Source organism: Danio rerio, chromosome 4 (genome assembly GCF_049306965.1).
Source record: "Danio rerio strain Tuebingen ecotype United States chromosome 4, GRCz12tu, whole genome shotgun sequence".
Lineage (NCBI taxonomy): Eukaryota > Metazoa > Chordata > Actinopteri > Cypriniformes > Danionidae > Danio > Danio rerio.
In genome coordinates, this window is record NC_133179.1 from 66,747,400 (window position 1) to 66,770,965 (window position 23,566).

At 38.9% G+C, this 23,566-nt stretch overlaps 1 protein-coding gene and 1 non-coding gene across 4 annotated transcripts; one reads left to right on the forward strand and one right to left on the reverse strand.

The window, feature by feature from the left end:
* The first annotated feature begins 9,190 nt into the window (after positions 1-9,190).
* trnal-aag (transfer RNA leucine (anticodon AAG)) lies at positions 9,191-9,272 on the forward strand. Its single transcript has one exon. It is a non-coding gene; the product is annotated as a tRNA-Leu (tRNA).
* A 610-nt stretch (positions 9,273-9,882) lies between these two features.
* Positions 9,883-14,849, reverse strand: LOC108183698 (uncharacterized). Of its 3 annotated transcripts, none has more exons than XM_073948761.1 (3): positions 14,535-14,849; positions 11,630-11,672; positions 9,883-11,330 (listed from the first exon to the last, which is right to left on the reverse strand). In XM_073948761.1, exon 3 carries the CDS (start codon positions 11,073-11,075, stop codon positions 9,999-10,001), a length of 1,077 nt encoding a protein of 358 aa, XP_073804862.1. In that variant the 5' UTR covers positions 11,076-11,330; positions 11,630-11,672; positions 14,535-14,849; the 3' UTR covers positions 9,883-9,998. The 3 variants fall into 3 exon arrangements, with proteins under 3 accessions (XP_073804862.1, XP_073804861.1, XP_073804863.1); XM_073948760.1 differs by having other exon boundaries at positions 9,883-11,515; XM_073948762.1 differs by having other exon boundaries at positions 9,912-11,122.
* Positions 14,850-23,566: the final 8,717 nt, after the last annotated feature.

Here is a 23,566-nt window from a genome sequence, read left to right on the forward strand (position 1 = left end):
AGAAACAGCATATTGCGGTTATATAAATAAATAAATAAATAAATGTATATATATATATATATATATATATATATATATATATATATATATATATATATATATATATATATATAACTGCAATATGAGTCTCTCATTTATATATATATATATATATATATATATATATATATATATATATATATATATATATATATATATATATATATATATGACAGCTGATTCCCATCTAGAAAGCACACTCATGTCTTGTTTTGGTTTTTCCAATCACATGATCATGTTCTAATAGAGGACTCTTGAGGTTTTTGAAAGGAACATCAAAGAACTCTGTCACCAATACGTCCATGTAAGATTATGCAATACAGTCATTACTGTACTATACACAGTGTGTTTTGCAGTAAACTACTCTTTAAACCTGGAGTTCATTAGTACATACAGTACAGTACAGCATTTGCATACACTGTGTCTAATTACTTTCAGAGAGTCATGAAGTTAGAGGCCAATCAAGTACCACATGAAATTTTCAATGTTGACAAGGCTGGGGATGTCGCCGTAGGAAAAACATAATAGGCCAAAGGGCCACAGTTACCGTGCCGGGCCAAAGAAGATATCAAGTATAATGTGGATGAGAACATGTGGCAAAAGACCGGGCAGTATAGAAGATTACTTTGTTATTTTATTATAATTGTGGTGCTTTTCCTGTTTGCAGTGATGTCCTTCTGCAAAAAAAGTCTGTACTGCAGAAATTCTGTGTCTGTATTTTTTTTACATAAACTGTAAATTTTATAAAGCAATTTTTTTTCTTCGTTTTGTATAGAATTTTTGCCGTAAACGAAAGAAAATGCATGCATTTACTTAACCCAACGAAACAAAACTGTAACGAGACTTCAAATATAAGGGCAGAGCTGACACATAAACTAATGGAGTTTCTGTAATGTCAGCTGATGATAGTGTTTTTATTGTCAGTGTGTTCTGATTGACAGAATGTTTATGTTGGAAGAGAACATGTGTTTGTGTTTTGAACAATAATTTCATTTTGAAACATGATTGCAGTGTTTTGTTAGACATGGTGTAGTGTGTTCGTTTATTATTGTATTTTGAAAAGTAGTTTAGAGGTTTAGTTTACAATGTGTGATTTTGAGCATAAAATTAACTGTTTTGCCAATTGTGTATTTTAGGTGTGTTGTTGCGTTAAGAGTTTAGCAAACTTGTTAAATGTATTGAAAAAAGTGTCATAGCCATTGTAAAAAACTGTAACACATTTCTTGTTGCTTTGACACAAAATGCATCCAGTTAACATAAATTTAAAATGCTTGAACTTCTTTTACACACAAACTCAACCAAAACCAAAACAATGTAATTTTACAATCTAATTTACCAATGCTTTCACACAGTATGTCAGAACAAATAACATTATTTTCTAAACAGAACCTATATAGGCTAAAGCCGCCACAGTAAACAGCTGTTCATATTGTCAATTGAAACACAAATATATTCCCTGTATATATGAATGTATACACACACACACACACACACACATATACATGTATATATATATATATATATATATATATATATATATATATATATATATATATATATATGACAGCTCCCATATGAACATGATTCCCATCTAGAAAGCACACTCATGTGTTGAGATTTTTCAAATCACATGATCATACTGTATGTTCTAAAAAAGGACTCATGAGGTTTTTGAAAGGAACAATGAGCACATTGCAGAACTCCATCACCAATACGTCCACATAAGGTTATGCAATACAGTGATTACTTTATGCAGTGTGTTTTTCAGTAAACGACTCTATAAACCTGGCGTTCATTAGTACATACATTAGCTATAGTACAGTGAACCATTTACACTGTGTCAAATTACTTTTAGAGAGTCATGAAGTTGGAGGTCAATCAAATACCACATGAAAATATCTATGTTGACGAGACTGGCTTCAACTTGGTGAAAAGGCGTCGCCGTAGGAGAAACATAATAACATAATGAAGCCAGAGAAGAAGTCGGGTAAATGCAGAAGACCAGGCAGAATAGAAAATTATTTTGTTTTTTAATTATAATTGCGGTGCTTTTTCTGTTGGTATATCTTGCAGTGATGTCCTTTTGCAAATAAAGTCTGTACTGCAGCAATTCTTTGTCTGTATTTTTTTTTTACATCAACTGTAAATTTTATAAAGCAATTTATTTCTTTATTTTTGTATTGAATTTTTGCAGTAAAAGAAAGAAAATGCCTGCATTTACTAAACCAAACAAAATGAAAATGTAGAGTCTTAAAATATAAGGACAGAGCTGACGCATAAAATAATGCAGTTTCTGTACTTTTAGCTGATGATAGTGTTTTTATTGTCAGTGTTTTCTGATTGACTGAATGTTTCTGTTGAAAGAGAACATGTGTTTGTGTTTTGAACAATTATGTAATTTTGAAACATGTTTGCAGTGTTTTGTTAGACATGGTGTAGTGTGTTCGTTTATTATTGTATTTTGAAAAGAAGTTTAGAGGTTTAGTTTACAATGTGTGATTTTGAGCATAAAATTAACTGTTTTGCCAATTGTGTGTTTTAGGTGTGTTGCTGCGTTAAGAGTATAGCAAACTTGTTAAATGTATTGAAAAAACTGTCATAGCCATTGTAAAAAACTGTAAACAACCTCTTTGCTTGCCATTTTTAGACTCGCTGTCTTTTTTAAGTCTCTGTGTGCAAAAACGTATTGCCTGCTTTTCATGGTTGGAGCTGTGGCTTAGTTGGTCAAAGCGCCTGACTCATAAACAGGAGATCCTGGGTTTAAATCCCAACAGTCCCCATGTACAGGTGCCAGGGTGGCTTTTTGTTAAGAGTGCATGCAGCGCTACAGTTGTTAGTTATTTTTCTTTTTTCAATTAAAAAATTAGCCCCTGTCAAGGTCGTTTGGCGCTGTAGCTTAGTTGGTCAAAGTGCCTGTCTTGTAAACAGGAGACCCTGGAATCAAGTTCCAGCAAAAGTGACTATCAGCTATTGTTGAGATCAAGCCTTTTGGATTTGTTGTACAAGAGCCTCTTTATGCACACACATACACACACACACACACACACACACACGTGATATGGCTGAAAAAAATGTAAACAGGGATTTTGACAAATTATTGACTATTATGAGATTTTAAATACAGTATGTCGAGACCAGTTGTAATTTCCATATGTTGCCATATATCATGCCATATATCAGCTTTCTATATGGGGACTTGCAGTGAGAAAAAATAACAGTCAACCTACATTATGATGGAATGAGAATTAGCCACTAAATCAAAAAGTTACGAATTGCCATGAGATTGCGTTGGAATAAACTTAGTTTAGTGTATCCACTGTCTGTACTGTTCCCTCTACACTTATGTATAAACCATTATGAAACCTGTATCATATATTTTAAACAAAAATGACTGAAAAAGATTGTTTATTGTAACAATGTGCATCTTGTGTGCTGGTGATCTAAAGTTTGTTCCTGTAGTATTTATATGATAACAGGATTATGTGAACCAATGATCCTTCAAATGCAAGACTTCTTAAAGGAAATGAATGCAGCATGCAGAGTATTGAACACTGGAGAGTCTGTGTTTAAAGTAGTGAATGTTCGAGTTTTGAAAATTGATAACAGGGTTCTGAAATTTGTGGCAAAACAAATGAAAAAAAACTGTAATCTGGGGTTGCCACAGTGGAATGAACCACCAACTTATCCAGCGTATGTTTTACATAGCAGATGCCCTTCCAACAACAACCCATCACTGGGAAGCACACTCACTTATTCAGAGACTCATACACTACAGTCAATTTTATCATGCTCAATTCACCTGTACTTCTTGCTGTGAGATAAGGTGCAACCCACTAGCATCACCCATTAGCAGGGCTCGAAATTAACCTTTTTGCTTGGTAGCACCGGTACTCATAACTTTAAAAATGTAGGCGCATCAGCAAAAATGTAGTCGCACCCACCAATTATAAGCATCATTACTACAAGTTTTATAAAAACATATTAATTGCATTTGAAATCAACAGTATAAATGCAAGCGTGAGGAAAATATGTCTAGTCCCGTTATCTCAAGAAAATACATTTTTATAACATAACTGAGTGTCCAAAAGATACACAGAGCGCCCACCGGCCCTGCACGCACTGCTTGACATGAAGAAATCTGTTAACGATATAACTGTGCTGTTCTCACGGGTGCTGTCTGATACTGCACTGATGCTTTTAACATGTACTGCACCTTATTATATGCATACGTCATGTTAATAGCAATACCGGTCTTTTCATGAGTAGCGATATTGGTTTACTCAGTGTAGGCCCGTTTGCGATGTCCGTTTAACTGAGTGATTGACAGCTGATATTTCAGTGCTAGAGCAGTGGGCCAATAAGAAGAGCGCGAAGGCGGGGCAAGGATTACGGACTTGGCTTTGTTTACTGCAGCAAGTTGACATGACAACTGTTTTAAACCATTCCTGAGCACTGCGTTTCCCGTTTCAAGCACAGAGATGCATTCAGCATGAATGTCTCCCGAATTCGCGCATGTGGTGAACATTTTGCAAAGTAAAACTGTCGCACACAACACATTCTTGCACTCGCACAAATGCTCCCAAATTTATTTTGAGGTCGCATAGATAAAATTTCGGGCACATATGTGACCAAAATGGTCGCAATTTCGAGCCCTGCCATACTAGTGTCTTTTTTCATGTTACTTGTGCTTATTTTTCAGATATCTTTTAAATTAAATACTTGTGCTATTAATTAAAAACTAGAGTTTTCAAAATATACTAGTGCTTACTCATTAGACACTGGTTTATTTTATTAGATACTAGTACTTATTCATTAGATAGTACTTATTAAATATATAGTTTTTATTTATTAGATACTAGTACTAATTTTATTAGTTACTAGTAACTATTCTGTTGTTTAGGTCTTGTTGTTGGTCTAAAACATTAGACCATGTTTACACAAAGATGGGGTAGACTCCACACTCCAGGACAGGTTTCAACACACAGACTGGGGTATGTTTGCTTCCCAGGCCACACATGGCTTTCAAACAGACATTGACAGTTACACTTCCTCTGTTCTGGAATATATCTGTTATAACCCAGAAACAGATCACTACATACCCGAATCAGAAGCCATGGATAAACAAGGAGGTGCTCCTCCTGCTGAAAGCACGCAACACTGCCTTCAGATCAGGCGATGCACAGGCCTACAGCACTTCCGGGGCTAATCTGACGAGGGGCATCAAAAAGGCCAAGCACTGTTACAAGCTAAAGCTAGAGGAGCACTTTTCCAACTCTAATCCTTGGCGCATGTGGCAGGGCATCCAGGCCATCACCAACTACACACCCAGCCAGTCCACACCCACAGAAGTCTCCTTCCTGAACGAGCTAAATGACTTTTATGCCTGCTTTGAAAGAGACAATAAAAAACCCTACGTCAGGATCACTTGCTCCACCGACCACTCACCTATCACACTCACCTCCTCAGAAGTACACAACGCACTGAGTCGGATCAATGTGCGAAAGCCTGCTGGACCAGATGGTATTCCTGGGCAAGTCTTCAAAGCATGTGCAGAACAGCTCGCTGGGGTATTCACAGACATTTTCAACCTGTCGCTTATCCTAGCAGCTGTGCCAACATGCTTTAAAGCCACCTCTATTGTGCCAGTGCTCAAACACTCCAACCCAACATGCCTGAATGACTACCGCCCTGTAGTACTCACACCCATCATCATGAATTGCTTCGAGCGGTTGGTCCTGGCACATCTTAAAGACTCTCTGCCATCCACACTGGACCCACATCAGTTTGCTTACCGTGGCAACAGGAGCACAGAGGATGCAGTCTCTATAGCACTGCACTCTGTACTCACACACCTGGACAATAAAAACACTTATGCAAGAATGCTGTTTGTGGACTTCAGCTCAGCATTCAACACTGTCATACCCTCCAAGTTACTGATCAAACTAAGAGACCTGGATATCGACACATCACTATGCAACTGGATTATGGACTTTCTGACTAACAAACCTCAAAATGTTAGATCAGGTCACATCTGCTCCACCAGCGTCACACTCAACACTAGTGTACCACAGGGCTGCTGAGCCCCTTCCTCTACTCCCTTTTTACCATCGACTGCAGGGCTGTGAACAGATCCAACATCATCATCAAATTTACAGATGTCAGATGCTAGTGTCAGGTTTTGCATTGCAGGCTCGCTGTTATGGCCCGTATGTAGTTAAAGAAAAGGTGAGTGAACTTGACTATGTGATTGCTACTTCTGACAGAAAGAAAAAAACTCGGCTGTGTCACATAACCATGCTTAAGCCTTACTTTGAACGATCGTCAAATGTGTCTAGAGAGAATGCTGCTGTTTTAACTGTGTTGCCCACAGAGACTCAGTTGACTGACGAGGCGCTGTCCGGTGCTGAAATTCCTGATCACCGTGCGCTGTCCAGTGCTAATCCGTTGATCAGTCCTTTGTCTCCCATTGTTGCTGACGGCGTGTTGTTGGAGGAAGACGTGGAGTTTCCTGCTCCTGAGTTAGTGGCGGGAAGACAAAAAAATTCTGAGATTGTCCAAAACCTTGACTTTTATCTTTCCTATTTAACAGTTGTTGAACGATCGGATGTGGTTGGTCTTACTGAAAATCATCTTGAGTTATTCTCGGATGTTTCTACCCGTACGTCTTTAATTGAGCATGATATTGATGTGGGTGACGCGTTACCAATAAAACAGCATGCTTATCATGTAAGTCCAGAAAAGCGAGAACAGATGCAATAAGAGGTGAATTTCATGCTCGAAAATAACATCGCTGAACCAAGCTCTAGTCCATGGAGTTCACCCTGTTTGCTTGTAAAGAAATCTGACAACACATTTCGATTTTACACTGATTTTAGAAGTGTAAAAGATCTCACTAAGCCTGATAGTTATCCGTTACCTCGTATGGAGGATTGCATGGATCGCGTTGGGAATGCGGTTTTTGTTTCAAAAATTGATCTGCTCCGAGGTTATTGGCAGGTGGGCCTTAGTGACCTTGCTAAGGAAATATCTGCGTTCGTTACACCGGATCGTTTTCTAAATTACACCGTAATGGCTTTCGGCCTTCGAAACGCACCGGCCACTTTCCAACGTTTAGTAAACCGCGTAATTGAAGGCTTGCAGAACATCAAAGCGTATTTGGATGACTTGGTTATTTATAGCACGTCTTGGTCTGAGCATATAAAACAACTAGAGACCTTATTCAACCGTCTGTCGAGTGCCAATCTCACTATCAATTTGGCAAAGTGTGAATTTGGTCGAGCAACTGTGACTTATCTTGGGAAAGTTGTGGGTATTGGACAAATCGTCCGGTCGAGTCAAAGGTGGAGGCAATTCTTAATTTTCCAGTGCCCACTACGCGCCGTGAACTCCGTCGCTTTTTAGGGATGGTTGAATACTATAGAAATTTTTGTAGAAATGTTACTGTAGTTGCTTGTCCCTTAACTGACCTTCTCAGTCCAAAAATACCATTCAAATGGTCTGAGGAATGTCAGATGAGTTATGAGAAAATAAAAGCCATTTTGATTAGTTCTCCCGATTTTTCTTCTCCCTTATTCTTGCTGTTGATGCAAGTGACACTGGTGCAGGTGCTGTTCTCCTCCAGACAGATATTAATGGAATCGAACACCCTGTCTGTTTCTTCTTGCGGAAATTTAATAAACATCAGCGAGGTTACTCAACCATTGAAAAGGAGGCGCTCGCACTTGTCCTTGCTCTCCAACATTTTGATGTTTATATTGGTTCTGTTTCGTATCCTTTAACTGTTTACACAGATCACAACCCCTTACTTTTCATTAGTCGGATGAAAAACCACAACCAGCAATTGATGAGGTGGAGTTTGTTTTTACAAACATTTCAACTAGACATTCGACACATCCGTGGAAAGGATAATGTTATTGCGGACGCTTTATCACCTGTCTGATAGAATAAATTGTAGTTTTTGTTTCAGGTATGTTTTTTCTTCCCTACAATTTATTCACTTAAGGTGAAGGGTGTTATGTAGGTCTGTGTTATTTAATTAATCTATTTATTCCCGGTTTGTGGTTGTTGCAATCAAGTACTAGGATGAGTGTTTCTACCCGGCTTATCCAGGATTGGATGATGCCCGTGACGTCACTGGGGATTCCCACTATATAAGGCTGACAGCGATGGCATCTCTGTCTCTCTCTGTCTTGCAGTCTCTCGCCCTCCCTCAGCTCGGTGGTGGCTTGCGCTCAGGCGGTCTGACTGGCGGTGCTCCGCAAGCCCAGCGATCATTCATCTAGATGCTGCTCCATTTAATGTTTTGCTCCTGTTCATCTTTTGATTCTTAGTTTGTAATGTGTTAACTAGTTTGTTTATTTTGATACTTTGTTTTGTAGCAGGTAGGGGTTTATTTTTCATAGTCACGTTCTGTTATTTATTTAGTTTAGCGAAGGTAAGCAGTGGCCCGGAAGACTCACCATATTTTTATTCCTTTTCACGGGAGTTTAGGTAAGATCTGTCCATTTAAAACAGTTTAGTCAGAGACCTGTTTACCTTAGCTTCCCTACCTGTCTACTTGATTTTTGTTAATGTTTTGTCAATTTTTGAAAACTTATGATTTATGGAAAAATAAAACGTATTGACGGAACGTCAATGTAACCATTTCAAACTTCTGTGTCTTTCATATGTTCGGCTCAAACCTTGATTGTTGTTGTTATTCGAGCCAGATTAGAGTTTGGGCCATAACACCCACGATTAGATTGCAGCATCTTAACAAAGTCTGCACTGGAAGTCTCTCTCTGCCATTGCACATTTTAGCAAGAGCCCTATTGAAACAGGAACAGTAAAGATTCACAATTAAAGTAGTAATACTCTAAAACTGGATTTTAATATAATAACAACAATGTGGGGTCTGCTGTGATGGAATGAGTAATTTCACTCGTTTGTGAAATAACAGTTACCTTGTAATCAGGTGCTTAAATGCATTGCAGCTGGCTGCCGTTTGGAGTAGACTTTAAATGCCTTCAGGGGTGCTCAAATAGAGAAAGAACTATGGTTGACAGGAAGGTGGGAGTGCTTCCTAAGCTGGTATTAAGGAGCTCTCTTTCTTTGTGGAGGAGCTCCAGCAAGATGTTGGTGCGAAAACTGCTCAGGGAAAGCAGCTTGACAAGGTAGCGTGGCCGAGTGGTCTAAGGCGCTGGATTAAGGCTCCAGTCGTTTCGGGGGCGTGGGTTCAAATCCCATCGCTGCCAGGCAGTCCTTTTAGGATGCTTGAGATGACCTCTCTGCTTGAGCAAACAGACTTGCAAAGTGATACTGCATGCTTCCGCTCACATCCAAACGTAGACTCCTTGGCCAAAGTATAAGAGCTTCACTAGGAAGCTCGGCGTCCTCTCTGCTTCCGTTAAATTGGGCAGAAAAGGGACCACTGCATGGAGTCATCTGGGATAGCATTGCCAAGGGTTCTAAGGCGCTGGTTTTTGGCTCCAGTCTCTTCTGGGGCATGGGTTCTAATCCCTCCGCTGCCAGGCAGTCCTTTTAGGATGCTTGAGAATGATCTCTCTGCTTGAGCAAACAGACTTGTGTAGGGGATCAACCTACGTTTTAATATCGATCAGGGATTAAATAGCTCATTTCAATGAATCGGATCCTGAAGATTCAAATCATTGTTTTGACTCAAATGAGTCAGATTGAATCAGATCAAAAGATTCACACTTTATCTACCATTTGTCCCGCAAATAGAAGACATCGTATCTTACCAATCTTGTTTATAATATTTACGTGGCCAACGATCATAACATAACACAGTATTGGGTTAACTTTTAGCAAGGTAACAAGATCTACAGCTCGAGGCAATGACTTAGAAGCACATAAACAAGAACACAGTTCTTACAAAATGAGTACAAAGATTTATTGAGCTACACCACGAAAAATGAAACTAACTACGTAATAAGCAAACAACAAACAAACACACACATTCACACATACACACAGAGGCAGTTCAGAGAAGACTCATGGCGACCTTGTTTCGTCTCCAGGGCAGCTACAAGTTCTTGTTCAGACTCGATGTCATCAAACTCTCTGATGAGGGCTTCTCGGAGCAGGAGGTAGTCAGTCTTTGTGTGAGCCGGCTGACGGTCCAGGAAGCTGCGCACTTCAGGGCTGGAGGTTGCTCGGAGCAAATACAGTCTATCTTTGTCAGTGACATTGGGTCTCATTTCCAGGTGAAAGTCAATGTCTTGCAGATAGGCGTGAACATCTTGGCTACCTGGCAAATTCGGCGTGAACTTGCCCAGGTTCTTGACTAGCTTGTCAAGGTCTCTGAGGTCCAGGCCACATAGTGATACGTGGCTGTCTGGAACAGAAGGAGATGGTGAGGGTTTTGGCAGTGACCCCTCAGCTTTCTCATTGTGTGTCAGTTCATTTGCATGCTTGAGTTCATCTTTAATGCTGTTGGACTCTTCTTTGATGTAGTCCAGCTGCTGCGTTAGTCGTCTGACCTCATGTCTAGCTTCACTCAGGTGAGTTTCGAGGGCTTTGATTCTGCTGTCCTTGTCTTTAGAGTCAGCATTTACCTCTTCCAGTAGCTGTTCGACATACTCAAGCTTGTTAGCGACGTCAGCATGTTCGGCTTTGGCTTGCTCCATTTCTTGGGTGGTGGCGGCTTCAGTCTCTTGAAGTTTATCGATCTCCTCTTTGGCAGTTTGATCAGTCTCATCTGGCTGTTCCGGTCGTTCCTGAGCCTCCAGTTCTAGCTGGTTGATGCGGGACTGCACATGTGTCAGCTTGTGCTGGAGCTGGGCAGAATGCCTGTCACTCAACTTAAGGGTGGCGATGAGGACGTGACTCAAAGTACCTGTGATCTTGGCTAGGTCTTTGTGATTGTAGCTTTTGCTCGGGTCTTGCTTCATAAGGCTGTTCAGGTTCTCATCCAGCTGGTCCTGTGTCAGATGCTGTAGCGTTTCGGCGGCCTTAGGGAGGAGGCTATCCATTGCAACACTTAGCCATGCTTCTAGGTCCTTCCAGTGGCCAACAGGGTCTTTAGGGCGAGCCATGTTTGCGGCGGTGAGGGGGAAGACCTATAACCGACACTGATACAGACCTAGGGGAGAGAGAGAGAGAAAAGAACAAAAGAAAACAAAAACAAATGGCAAACAAAAAGTGTCAGGGTGTAATGTCAGGTGTGAGCTACTGTTGAGTGACGAATAAACAGATGGGTGTTATTCTCTGTGACTGTGATCCTCTAGGGGGTGTGCATCTAACTTGTAGTCTCCGTGGGGACAGTCAGTAAACACACACAGTTAGGACAGCTAGAGAACAGAGAAAGAGAAGAAGACTGATAAGGAGAAGAGTGATAATTGGCTGCTTCCAGGTTCCTAGTGAGAACGATTCCTTTAGCTTTGTCAAGCATGAGGTGAAAGGATGCTTCTCTGCTGGAAGTTGGAGATAGGGAGCTCTAAACACCAGGACTGTAATTGTTATTAAATTTCCTCCGCTGTGAAAAAAAGTACAATAACAATGACAGTATTGGTTTCTTACTCATTAGGATTGACACCATACACCAAGTAGACCACTTTTGATGCGGATCTAAAATCAAATTTTAAAACACCTGTCTTCTGGTTGACTCGTTTCGTCCTTAATCAGGTAGCGTCCTATGGCGAGAAAGGGTAGAGAGTCAGATAATTATAACATGAAATGTTTAAGTTTCACAACATCTGTTAAATGTTTCTAACATTCTCTGCTTTCATGATTCACACAGGTACAATCTCAAAATGGCAGCGGTAGTCAACTCGGAAGAAGACAATTAAAAGAAACAATAGAAAGTGAAGCAAGTTTTCAAATTACAAAGTTGACAAAGTGGTGGCACTGTTGAGTCAATACATCAAAAGGGGTTGGTTTATTGTGTTATCAAGATAACTAATTAGCCTAAGTAGACAGGAAAATCCTATATTTCCTTCTGTGTTTGGCTAATCGAAGGCTACTGCTCTGGTATGCTAGGTTTAACGATGACTTGAGTTCAGTTGTAGCCACCTACAGGCAACACTGTCTCATTGCATCAACCAGACACCAGGGGGAGCACTGTCCTGTGAGGCAATTTAATACCTGAAGGATAATAAAAAAAACTTGATTGCAAATTAATTTAAAACTAATTCAAATTAGTAATGACATGAAACGATTCAGAAATATGATTTTTATCAATAACCTTGATTAAGAGTTGCTATAATTAAATAAATCAATAATTGTAATAGAAAAGGGAAACCAAACACCAATTAACTATTAATGAAATTAAAATTTTCAAATAGTAATAATGTTGGTTGAGACTAACACTCAGTGAGGTTGTCATTAAAGTCATAAACACAATTATGATTTAATTAATCAGTAAGCATTCCTGCAAATCAGTTATGAGAACAAATCAATTTCAAAATCAATGATGATAGGGAATGCGTGGTATTCCTGATGTCATTAAATTTGATCAAAAGTGTTTATTTAAAATTAATCAATAACTGTTATTGAGATAGGGCAGCCAAGCATCAATGAACTATTTAATGAAATAAAAATTTCAGAATAGTGATTGTGTTTGTAAAGTCCTAGTACAATAAATGTTATAATTTGATTAATCCGTAAACACTGTGCTTATAAATCAACTTCAAATATCAACAGTCATAGAAAATGGTTGTTCCTATAATGTTGATAAGTTTCAGAAGAGCAAAGCATTAATCTTTAATTAAGCATTCATTTGATTGAGCAATCAAAAGCATTATGTTATAGTCATAAACTATAATTCATTGCTAATAAACCAACAACTTATGAGCATTTGAATTAATAAAACAGGCCAGGTTAAACAGGAAAAGCATTTGACAAATGTGATTAAACCAGCGATGAGATCGCGTACAATGGGGTTTACTAAATCTGCATTAGTCAAAGCCTTTTCCAAGAAAGGGAGAAAAATGAGAAATAAGGCAAATATAAAGAGTGAGAAATCAAGATTCAAAATCTCGCTAGCGTGAATTAGGTTGTCACTTCAACTTAACACACTGCATTCAAGACCACAAGAAGAGCGCTACTACACTAGCCTTTAATGCTATAATGGCATAGCCATACCACACACTTCACTGCAACAGCGTGAGCTTCAGTTAGCTTAGCCTTGTGCTAATGTCTACAGCCGATGCAAGCGCGGAGGACTGCGCATGCGCACTTGAGAGTACTCTGAAAAGTCTTCCAGGACTTTCGGGAGGCTGTTACTATGACGACGTACACAGAATGAACCAATATGCGGTTATGCCCACAAACATACATGCATTACATGAAATGGCGGCGCATTTCACACTGCTCAACATAATATAGCACTATTAAGATCTCGGCGGATCCTAGCGCTCTGTGTCAAGACTATTCACAGTCAAAGACACGCGTGGATTCAATCACGCACACTTTACTTGATCAAGATAAGTTCTCCCGTGAGAATACGCTCTGCCGCTCTCTCGAGCGCGGCGCGCTGAGTTCACTAACTCTGATGCTAGTGAATTAGATGGCAAAAAGACAGTTAGCTACCCTGTGCTTAATTTGACCAGGGAGAAATGCACAGTTAGTCTTTAAAGCTGGGACACGCACCTTTAAATCAACTGTGAAGGCCTTATAGGAGAAAGAATAAGGAACACACTTATTGTTTCTCAATCCGTGCGCTTTACAGCGACGTATCGTTTTTGTCTCGTGGACAAATAACTATTTACTGCAGTTCGCTTTCTCAGAAGCACTCGAGTTGCGCATTCATGCGTTTAAACACACTGGGTACCACAATAAATTATACAGTAACACAACAACTTTGTTTCTCTGTCTCTGATCTATTCTTCCGGACAAAATAGAAAAGATAAACAATGTTTTTGTGCTTAAAAGTCAGATCGTGCTGTGCCTAAAAATTCTCCACCATTAATATGTAGGGGATCAACCTACGTTTAATATCGATCAGGGGTTTATTAGCTCATTTCAATGAATCGGATCCTGAAGATTCGAATCATTGATTCGACTCAATTGAGTCTGATTGAATCAGATTAAAAGATTCACACTTTATCTACCATTTGTCCCGCAAATAGAAGACATCGTATCTTACCAATCTTGTTAATATTATTTACGTGGCCAACGATAATAACATAACACAGTATTGGGTTAACTTTTAGCAAGGTAACAAGATCTGCAGCTCGAGGCAATGACTTAGAAGCACATAAACAAGAACACAGTTCTTACAAAATGAGTACAAAGATTTATTGAGCTACACTACGATAAATGAAACTAACTACGTAATAAGCAAACAACAAACAAACACACACATTCACACATACACACATAGGCAGTTCAGAGGATGCAAAATGAGTTGACAACGTCCCAAATTAATTCTAATACTTCTTGCAAGATCTTAGAATAACACCTGAGAAACCACAAAAGCAGAGATATGGCTTATCTTTAACTGCTTAAGATCAATCTGCACAAGATCAGCAAGAGACAACATTAGTTTGTGTTACTTGCGCCCTTTTTGCTGAAGTTGAATCTCCCTCGCCGGCTGGCCTTGGGGAAACACGGTGCTCCTGATTGGGTGGTTTCTCGCTTTGATGACGTCTTTGGGATTCACGCGCTCGTGAATGGCTGTTGTCCTGGGTTACCGAGGTGACAGACTGCTGAGAGTTGGTTTGCGGAAGTTCATGCAGCTTCGGGAGTCCCGAAACTTAAGAGGTTTGCGTGGAAGTTCGTAGTGACCCAATCGCGTGGCGGCGCGGTGTCCGGGCAGGCGAAAGGGGGCAGAGAGCAAAAGCATGCGCAAGCTAGCTGATGCAAAAAGCAAAGTTTCTTTGTTGCAGGGCGTTTTTAAGTGACCTGGTCTGGTTCGTCCCCATGGCACTGTCTGCCAATGAGCAGTTGCCATGAAGGGCGGGGCCACGCCCCGTACTGACGTAGGAAAGGTCAATAATTAACAGACTGCATGTAGATTTCACGTGGTAGAACTCTTGCAAGATTGAAACTATCTTACATCAAACGTTACAAGTTGAATACTGTTTGTACTACTAGTTTTTCATTTACACCAACATATTGCAAATGTCACTAGCTTTCGTTCAATACCAGACATCATACATTTCAGACACATACAGAACATTTTACTCTGTTATAAGTGTTAAAACAACACATTGATTAACCTAGTTGAATGGAATAAACAGCATATGAGGAATATTATGGCATATTATTCAAAGATACATCTGCCTTAGTTCTAACATTAAGAGATTAGCTTTTATTCATATGCATTAATGTTTCTAGAGATCTCTTTGTCTCTACGAAATTGTGCTTCTAGCAGGATGTGCCCAAGGCGAGCACATGACCAGGAGTCAATTAAAAGTCTCGTGAAATGGTTTCCGCTGAAGATCCTGTAAGGGCCATTGTTTTTAATTTAACTGATTTAATTAATCATTGGCTAGTTAGCCGAAGGGTACTAGAACATCTGCGGAGAAGTACTGGTCAGAGGAGCCCGAAATCAATTGGCGCTCTGTTATCCTGATGGTATAAGCCCTCAAGCTAGTTCAATGAATGAGACCATTGGAGATGCCCAAGATTTCAGATTCAACTTGTGTTGACCACTGAAAAAATGCCGATGAGTTCCTACACCACTAATATATACAAATAAAAAGTCACTTTCTGTTTAATTATCACATACTGAGTATAATACATATCATTTACTGGGAAGTCAGTTATAAACTCACCCCAACTGTCATTTTACTGGTACTTTCATCTGAATCACTCCTCTCAATTAACAACTGTAAATATGCTATTCACTTTAAAAAAAACACATAGGAAATGTGTACTCATATGTTTTTACATGAATTATAATAAACATATTGACTTTTTTATGAAACATACCTGAATTATCAGGAGAAACAAAATCACAAGAAAACTTCAGTGACTTTCCTCAGGAGCAGCTTAGTAGCATCTGAAGTAAACACAACAAGTATCGCCATGGTAACCCACAGCGCATGCTTTCTCAACTGTTGATGTTATTTTGTTTTAAACCCAGTCATTAGTAGTGATAATAAATGACTTTTACAGTATATACATAAATAAATAGATACATTAATGACAAAACAAACATTACTACTGTGGATACACAATGGTGTATCACACGGTCATACACTAAAAACAGAGCGGCACCTATTTCAAACGGCGGCGGTACATGCTGCAGCGTTAATAGCCACTTTGAACTCTCACCTACTGTAGTTTAGAGATGGACTGCAACATGTGCTCAAAGGCTGCATGTGCTGAAGAACGATGGCAAAGCTAAGTGTGATCACTGTAATAAATGAATGTTGCAGCAGGGTGTCTCCATCAACATGAGCAGTATCTGCGCTCGCTTCACCAACAGCAGAGGAAAAGAACGCACTGTGTTACATTCATTGTGCATCCCAGCTCAACCAACAAGTGTTGTGTGTTTTAGCTCAAGAGTTTGGAGCGTGTAGCTCCAAAGCTCAGTGCTAGCTTTAGCTTATTAGCTGAGGGGGAAACTAAACAGCTCATTCTCTCCATCTGTTTGTGTTTACAGTCTGGATCATGGAGGACACACGAGGATTACAGCAGGACCGCGCAAATGTAGGACTACACACACACACACACACACATATATATATATATATATATATATATATATATATATATATATATATATATATATATATGTGTGTGTGTGTGTGTGTGTGTGTGGCTAGTTTTTTTTTATATTCACAATATAGTCAAAACACTCAAAACATAAAACTCTTTGTAAAATAAGAAAAAGAAAAACAAGCATGATATATTTGCTTGATTGTTTCTGCTGCAAACCTAGAAATATGATACTGAATTCAGCATAGCTATTTTTTTTTCACAATTTGTTACTGCTAATTATTTTACAGAACAATTTTTTTTAATAATAATTATTTAATTTAAGTGTTGATCTGGAAAAATGAATCAAATGTTTTTTTTGTTTAGAATTAGTCTTAATACAAAAATCAATAAAAAATCCAATTAAGCAAAAGAAACAAATAATAACAATGAAATCAACAAATTACTTAAACTTCTTCATAATAATTTGGGGCCTAATGTAGCATAATGTTTGTAACACATTTGCACATTCATTTGTGTGATTGTATAGCTAACGTTAATTTACATGGTACAGAATTTTGTTTTAATATAAATCTTAATAAAATCTCATTAGTCCATTTGGTCTTTTTATAAAATTATACAGTTATTTTAAAAAATTACATTATCTGAAATATGTAAAGCTTACTTACAGTATATTGTAGGTGATTTTTGACTTGAGTTGATAGACTTCATTTGGGTTGTAATGACATCAACGCTACTTAAAATGGCACATTCACACTGAATCAAAACAATATTGGGTCTTTTCGATTCTAGGGACTGGGTGGGTCAGAGCCGGCATATGTTATAGTAGGTCTGCTATAATGCAGCATAGTCTCTTTTTACACTAAATTCTAAACAGACAGAGACCCGCTTTTTTGACTCACAAAGGTGAGCTGATGTCTGAAGTTTTGCATGGAAGACAAAACTTGCAAAAATTCAAATTAAGTACATGTTAATGTATTCATATACATTTAACAATAAAAAATGAAATAATATGACTTAAAAAAACATATATATATTTTTTTATTAATCCCTTTAAAAAAAATTATCCTCAATGAATCAATTTATTAAGATTATCATTTACGTATTATGTTCTTTCTGTCTTTATTCTTTTAATGCTTTTGTTTTTCATTTGGGGAACAAATTTGTCTTTCTATGTCTGAGAAATTGCCAGCTGGTGTCCCTCCTTAGTATTTAAGGCTATGAATTTGAAATCTAAACAAAAATAAATATGTAATATATATATTTGTATATACACAGATGTAACGGTTCACAAAAATCATGGTTCGGTTCAATATGCATGAGAACATTTTTTTGATTCCACTTTTTTTATTCATCAAAACATCATAAAACCCATCTTCTGGGATTTCTTCTTAACAACAAATAAAAGAAAACCTCATTTATGCCCAAAACCAAAAAGCTATTTATAAAAAATGAAATGTGCTATTGTATATGGAATTTATAACAAACCTTTAGGCTGCAAGAGCTTAGTTTTCAGAAGCTATATATTTATATAGCACATTATCAATATGCATACAATGAATCATCCATTGTACAACCAATACATATTAGTTGTTTATCCTGTCCCAAACAAAACTGCATGTAAATATATATATATATATATATATATATATATATATATATATATATATATATATATATATATTTTTTTTTTTTTTTTTTTTTTTTTTTTTTTAATCTCTAGGGTGGAGATTTATTTGTTTTGGACGAACCAGAGGAGAACACTTTTAGCACATCTTCTGAAGACAGAAGATCCAACGCCAACTGATGATCCTCCTCAAAAAATTGGCACGGACAAAGGCATGGACAATATTCTCAAATCTACTGGCTCCGTCACAAAGGCTGAGGCTCTACTGCTGATAATGACTCATGCTGCTGTGCATAACATTACTGGCTGTCAACTAGATGACTTGTTCACCCTGATTAATTTCCTGTTTGGTAATGATGTTGTTCCAGGTTCAAAACATTTGTTTAACAAGGTTTTCAAGAACAACTCAGAGACTGTAGACTTTCACCTTTATTGTCAGGCCTGCAAATGCCACTTAGGCACACAATAACAAGTCACTGACCAGAACATAAATCAATGTCCATCCTGCAGCAAAACAGTTGACATCACTACTTTAAATAATGGTAGCTTTTTTATCAATGTGCCAGTTGCACCACAAATCCAGAATCTTCTGGAAAATCCAGAAATACAAAAGCACCTCGGCTTCGCTTTGACAGACCACACAGTGTTGAGAATGTTATCTCAGACATATTTGATGGAGCATTTTATGAAAAGCTGTCTGAACCAGGAGGGATTCTGTCAAATTCTAACAACTTTTCATACAATTTTAATTCAGATGGGTCTCCTGTTTTCAAATCTTCAAAATTTTCTATTTGGCCAATACACCTATACTTGAATGAACTGCCTCCCAAAATGAGATTAAAGCATGTGATTCTTGCCGGTCTTTGGTTTGGAACCCATGAGCCATCTATGCAAGTTTACCTGAAACCATTTACTGAACAAGCAAAGTCACTCAGCTCTAAAGGTGTTTCATGGAGAAAAAATGGTGTTCAGATAAATAGCAAAATTGTTGGCATCTGCTGCTGTGCAGATTCTAAAGCAAGACTGGCAATGCAGAACATGACCCAATTTAATGGCTATTATGGGTGTGGCTTCTGCCTTCATCCTGGTGTTTTAGTTGAGCGACACGTAAAGTACACTGTGTCAACTTCAGGATACGATGACAGAGACTCAAAATCTATAATTAGAGATATGAAGATTGCCTTTGCTGAAGGTAGGCCTGTCAGAGGTGTTAAAGGTCCATCCCAACTGATAAACATGCCGTTCTTTGACGTAGTGTGGAGCTTCGTACCTGATTATATGCGTGCTGTCCTTCTTGGTGTTACCAGACAGATTACTGAACTTTTTCTTCAGAGTAGTGATAAGCCCTATTATATTGGTAGACCAGACACATTACGTGTAATAGAAAATCGCATCAGAAGCATCCAGCCTCCACATCTCATTACCCGCTTGCCTAGGCCAATTAAGGAGTTCAGGTACTGGAAGGCATCAGAATGGAGAGCTTGGTTGCTTTTCTATTGTTTGCCATGTCTTGAAGGTGTGCTTGATACTCGGTATTTGAAACATCTCAGTTTACTTGTATCGGCAGTATTCCTTCTTTTGCAGGAGTCTGTCACCTATGAGGAAGTCAACAAAGCAGACATCATGCTCCTTGAGTTTGTTGTCAAATTTCAGTTACTCTATGGAGAGACAGGCATGACTTTCAATGTACATCTTCTCACTCACCTTGCGAAGTCAGTGAAACTGTGGGGTCCATTGTGGGCACACTCGGCTTTTGTTTTTGAAAATGCGAACAGACGTCTCGAAGTTGATCCTCGGAACTAAAAGTGTTGCTGTTCAGATTGTCAACAAGTTTCTGTTGCATAAAGCCATGTCATGCTTTGCAACAAAACATGTGATCAGTGACCATGTGTTAAACTTCTGCAGAGAATTCAGTGAATATCCAAGAGTGCAGAAATGTCTGCGTTGGCAGGGCAGTTTTAGACAGTGGCACAACTAAGCAGTTAAAGGATGAGGAAATGAGTGCCTTCATCTCAGCAGAGAGACAAGTACCAGAAATTGTACTAGTACACAATAGGATGGTCCATAGTGGTCTGGTTTTTACCAGCAAGGCCTACTGTCGGTCTAAGAGAAGAAGGGAAAGTGCCATTCTGTTAAATAATGGATGCCATGGAGAAATACAGGACATTGTGTCATTTACAGCAGAAGGGGAGACAGAAATTGGTCTGTTCTTCAAGAGATTTGATACACAGCCGATCTTTGCACTTCCTCAAAACTTTGGTTTTGTGCCACATGTAAAACTTGTTAGAGATTGTCAGTCCCCTCTGCAATTTGTCCCATTAAACAGCATCAAACAAAAAAGTTTTACTATCTGCTCTTCAGATAATATCTTTATCTGTGACTTTCCAAACTCATATGAGAGGGATTAAACGGTGTAGAAAGTGTAGGTTGAGTTTTGGGTGGGATTAAGTGAGGGAAGAGAAACAGGCTGACAGCGGTGACAGAAACATAGCAGCTCTACATGGCAAGAGCTGTACTGTGACACACCTACATCTATGATCACTGTAAACGCTCACCCTAAACAGCCAGATACACATCACCCACTCTTCCTCATCGACACCCCTCACTCAAACCTCCAACGGCCATACACCTAGATCCCACAAACCCACTCATGCTACCACACTTTACTCATCCAACTCACCTTTCTACACCCGTATCCACTACACAACATATACACAAATAACCCCTTACACAAATAAGTCAGACACTCAATACCACTCCTACAAACACACTATACATCCACTAACACTCAAACCTCCACTTACGCCCTGTATACACATTTACACTCAAACCTCCACAAACACCCTGTATACACACTAACACTCAAACCTCCACTAACACCCTGTATACACACTAACACTCAAACCTCCACTAACACCCTGTATACACACTAACACTCAAACCTCCACTAACACCCTGTATACTCACTAACACTCAAACCTCCACTAACACCCTGTATACACACTAACACTCAAACCTCCACTAACACCCTGTATACACACTAACACTCAAACCTCCACTAACACCCTGTATACACACTAACACTCAAACCTCCACTAACACCCTGTATACTCACTAACACTCAAACCTCCACTAACACCCTGTATACACACTAACACTCAAACCTCCACTAACACCCTGTATACACACTAACACTCAAACCTCCACTAACACCCTGTATACTCACTAACACTCAAACCTCCACTAACACCCTGTATACTCACTAACACTCAAACCTCCACTAACACCCTGTATACTCACTAACACTCAAACCTCCCCTAACACCCTGTATACTCACTAACACTCAAACCTCCACTAACACCCTGTATACACACTAACACTCAAACCTCCACTAACACCCTGTATACTCACTAACACTCAAACCTCCACTAACACCCTGTATACTCACTAACACTCAAACCTCCACTAACACCCTGTATACTCACTAACACTCAAACCTCCCCTAACACCCTGTATACACACTGACACTCAAACCTCCACTAACACCCTGTATACACACTGACACTTTTAGTGTGTATACAGGGTGTTAGTGGAGGTTTGAGTGTTAGTGTGTATACAGGGTGTTAGTGGAGGTTTGAGTGTTAGTGAGTATACAGGGTGTTAGTGGAGGTTTGAGTGTTAGTGTGTATACAGGGTGTTAGTGGAGGTTTGAGTGTTAGTGTGTATACAGGGTGTTAGTGGAGGTTTGAGTGTTAGTGTGTATACAGGGTGTTTGTGGAGGTTTGAGTGTAAATGTGTATACAGGGCGTAAGTGGAGGTTTGAGTGTTAGTGGATGTATAGTGTGTTTGTAGGAGTGGTATTGAGTGTCTGACTTATTTGTGTAAGGGGTTATTTGTGTATATGTTGTGTAGTGGATACGGGTGTAGAAAGGTGAGTTGGATGAGTAAAGTGTGGTAGCATGAGTGGGTTTGTGGAATCTAGGTGTATGGCCGTTGGAGGTTTGAGTGAGGGGTGTCGATGAGGAAGAGTGGGTGATGTGTATCTGGCTGTTTAGGGTGGGCGTTTACAGTGATCATAGATGTAGGTGTGTCACAGTACAGCTCTTGCCATGTAGAGCTGCTATGTTTCTGTCACCGCTGTCAGCCTGTTTCTCTTCCCTCACTTAATCCCACCCAAAACTCAACCTACACTTTTAGATCTTCACTGCAATGTCTGCCATGTCCTTTGCTATTGAGAATTGTATTCCATAGTAAGTGTTGAAAGCCAGATGACAGTATGTTTAGTGTATATAACTTAAAATACTTTTGTATAAATTCTCTGACTGAATTAAATTAATAATAATTTTAATGCTTTATAAATTTGATGCCAAATATATTGTAAATATTGTTTCTAGTTTTTGTTATCACATAAACTATATAAATTTACTATAGATTTACTGTTGAAAGACAGTTTTTTTTTGTTATTTGTGTACACATCTATTCAAAACCATGGTGAATGTGTTTCTTTTAATGTGATTTGAGTCAGTGCTACAGATTTAGGCTGTACTTTATGCCAGGGGCAGAATGGGAAAATTTACTTACACAGGCTGTCCTTTTGCAAATTAACCATCACTGGCTGAATGTTTGGCAAATGAAACGGTATAAAAATGACTTATACCATTAAATGTCAATAATTAAATCCTTTCTCTTTAATGCTACCCTCTCTTCCTTTGTCCATCTTTTTTTTCCACCAGAATCATCAGGGCTTCTGGTAGTACCTCGAATAGCAAAGTCGAGTAAAGGAGGTCGAGCCTTCTACTTTATGGCTCCTACACTCTGGAATAGCCTTTCTGATAACATCCGAGGCTCAGACACACTCTCTCAGTTCAACACTAGATTAAAGACCTATCTGTTTAGTAAAGCATACACTCAATGCATCACTTAGCGGGTTTCCACACAAGTTTCTGCATCTTGTTTATATACACTATGAACAGCAGCAACGCTAATTATTCTCTTTATTGTCCATTTCCACCTGGGTGTAACCACAGGGGGGAGTGACAGAGGCAACTGGAGGTAAGATCCACAATGCAGGTTTATTCAGTGTCAGGCAAGCAATGATCAAACAGGTGCAAACGGGTATATTCAGGCAGTCCAGAATTGTAGTCGTATAAACAGGCAATAGGTCTATAGGCAGGCGGCTAAACAGGAGGACAAAGGTAAACAAGGCTAGGGTCTAACACGGAGAAACAAGACAGGGAGAAACGTGTTGTAATGTGACTGAAACAGCTAACAAGACTCGGCCAACTGGATGAG

Coding starts and splice junctions, on each gene's coding strand:
- LOC108183698 (XM_073948761.1), bottom strand. CDS start 11,075: ATGGCTCGCCCTAAAGACCCTGTTGGCCACTGGAAGGACCTAGAAGCA.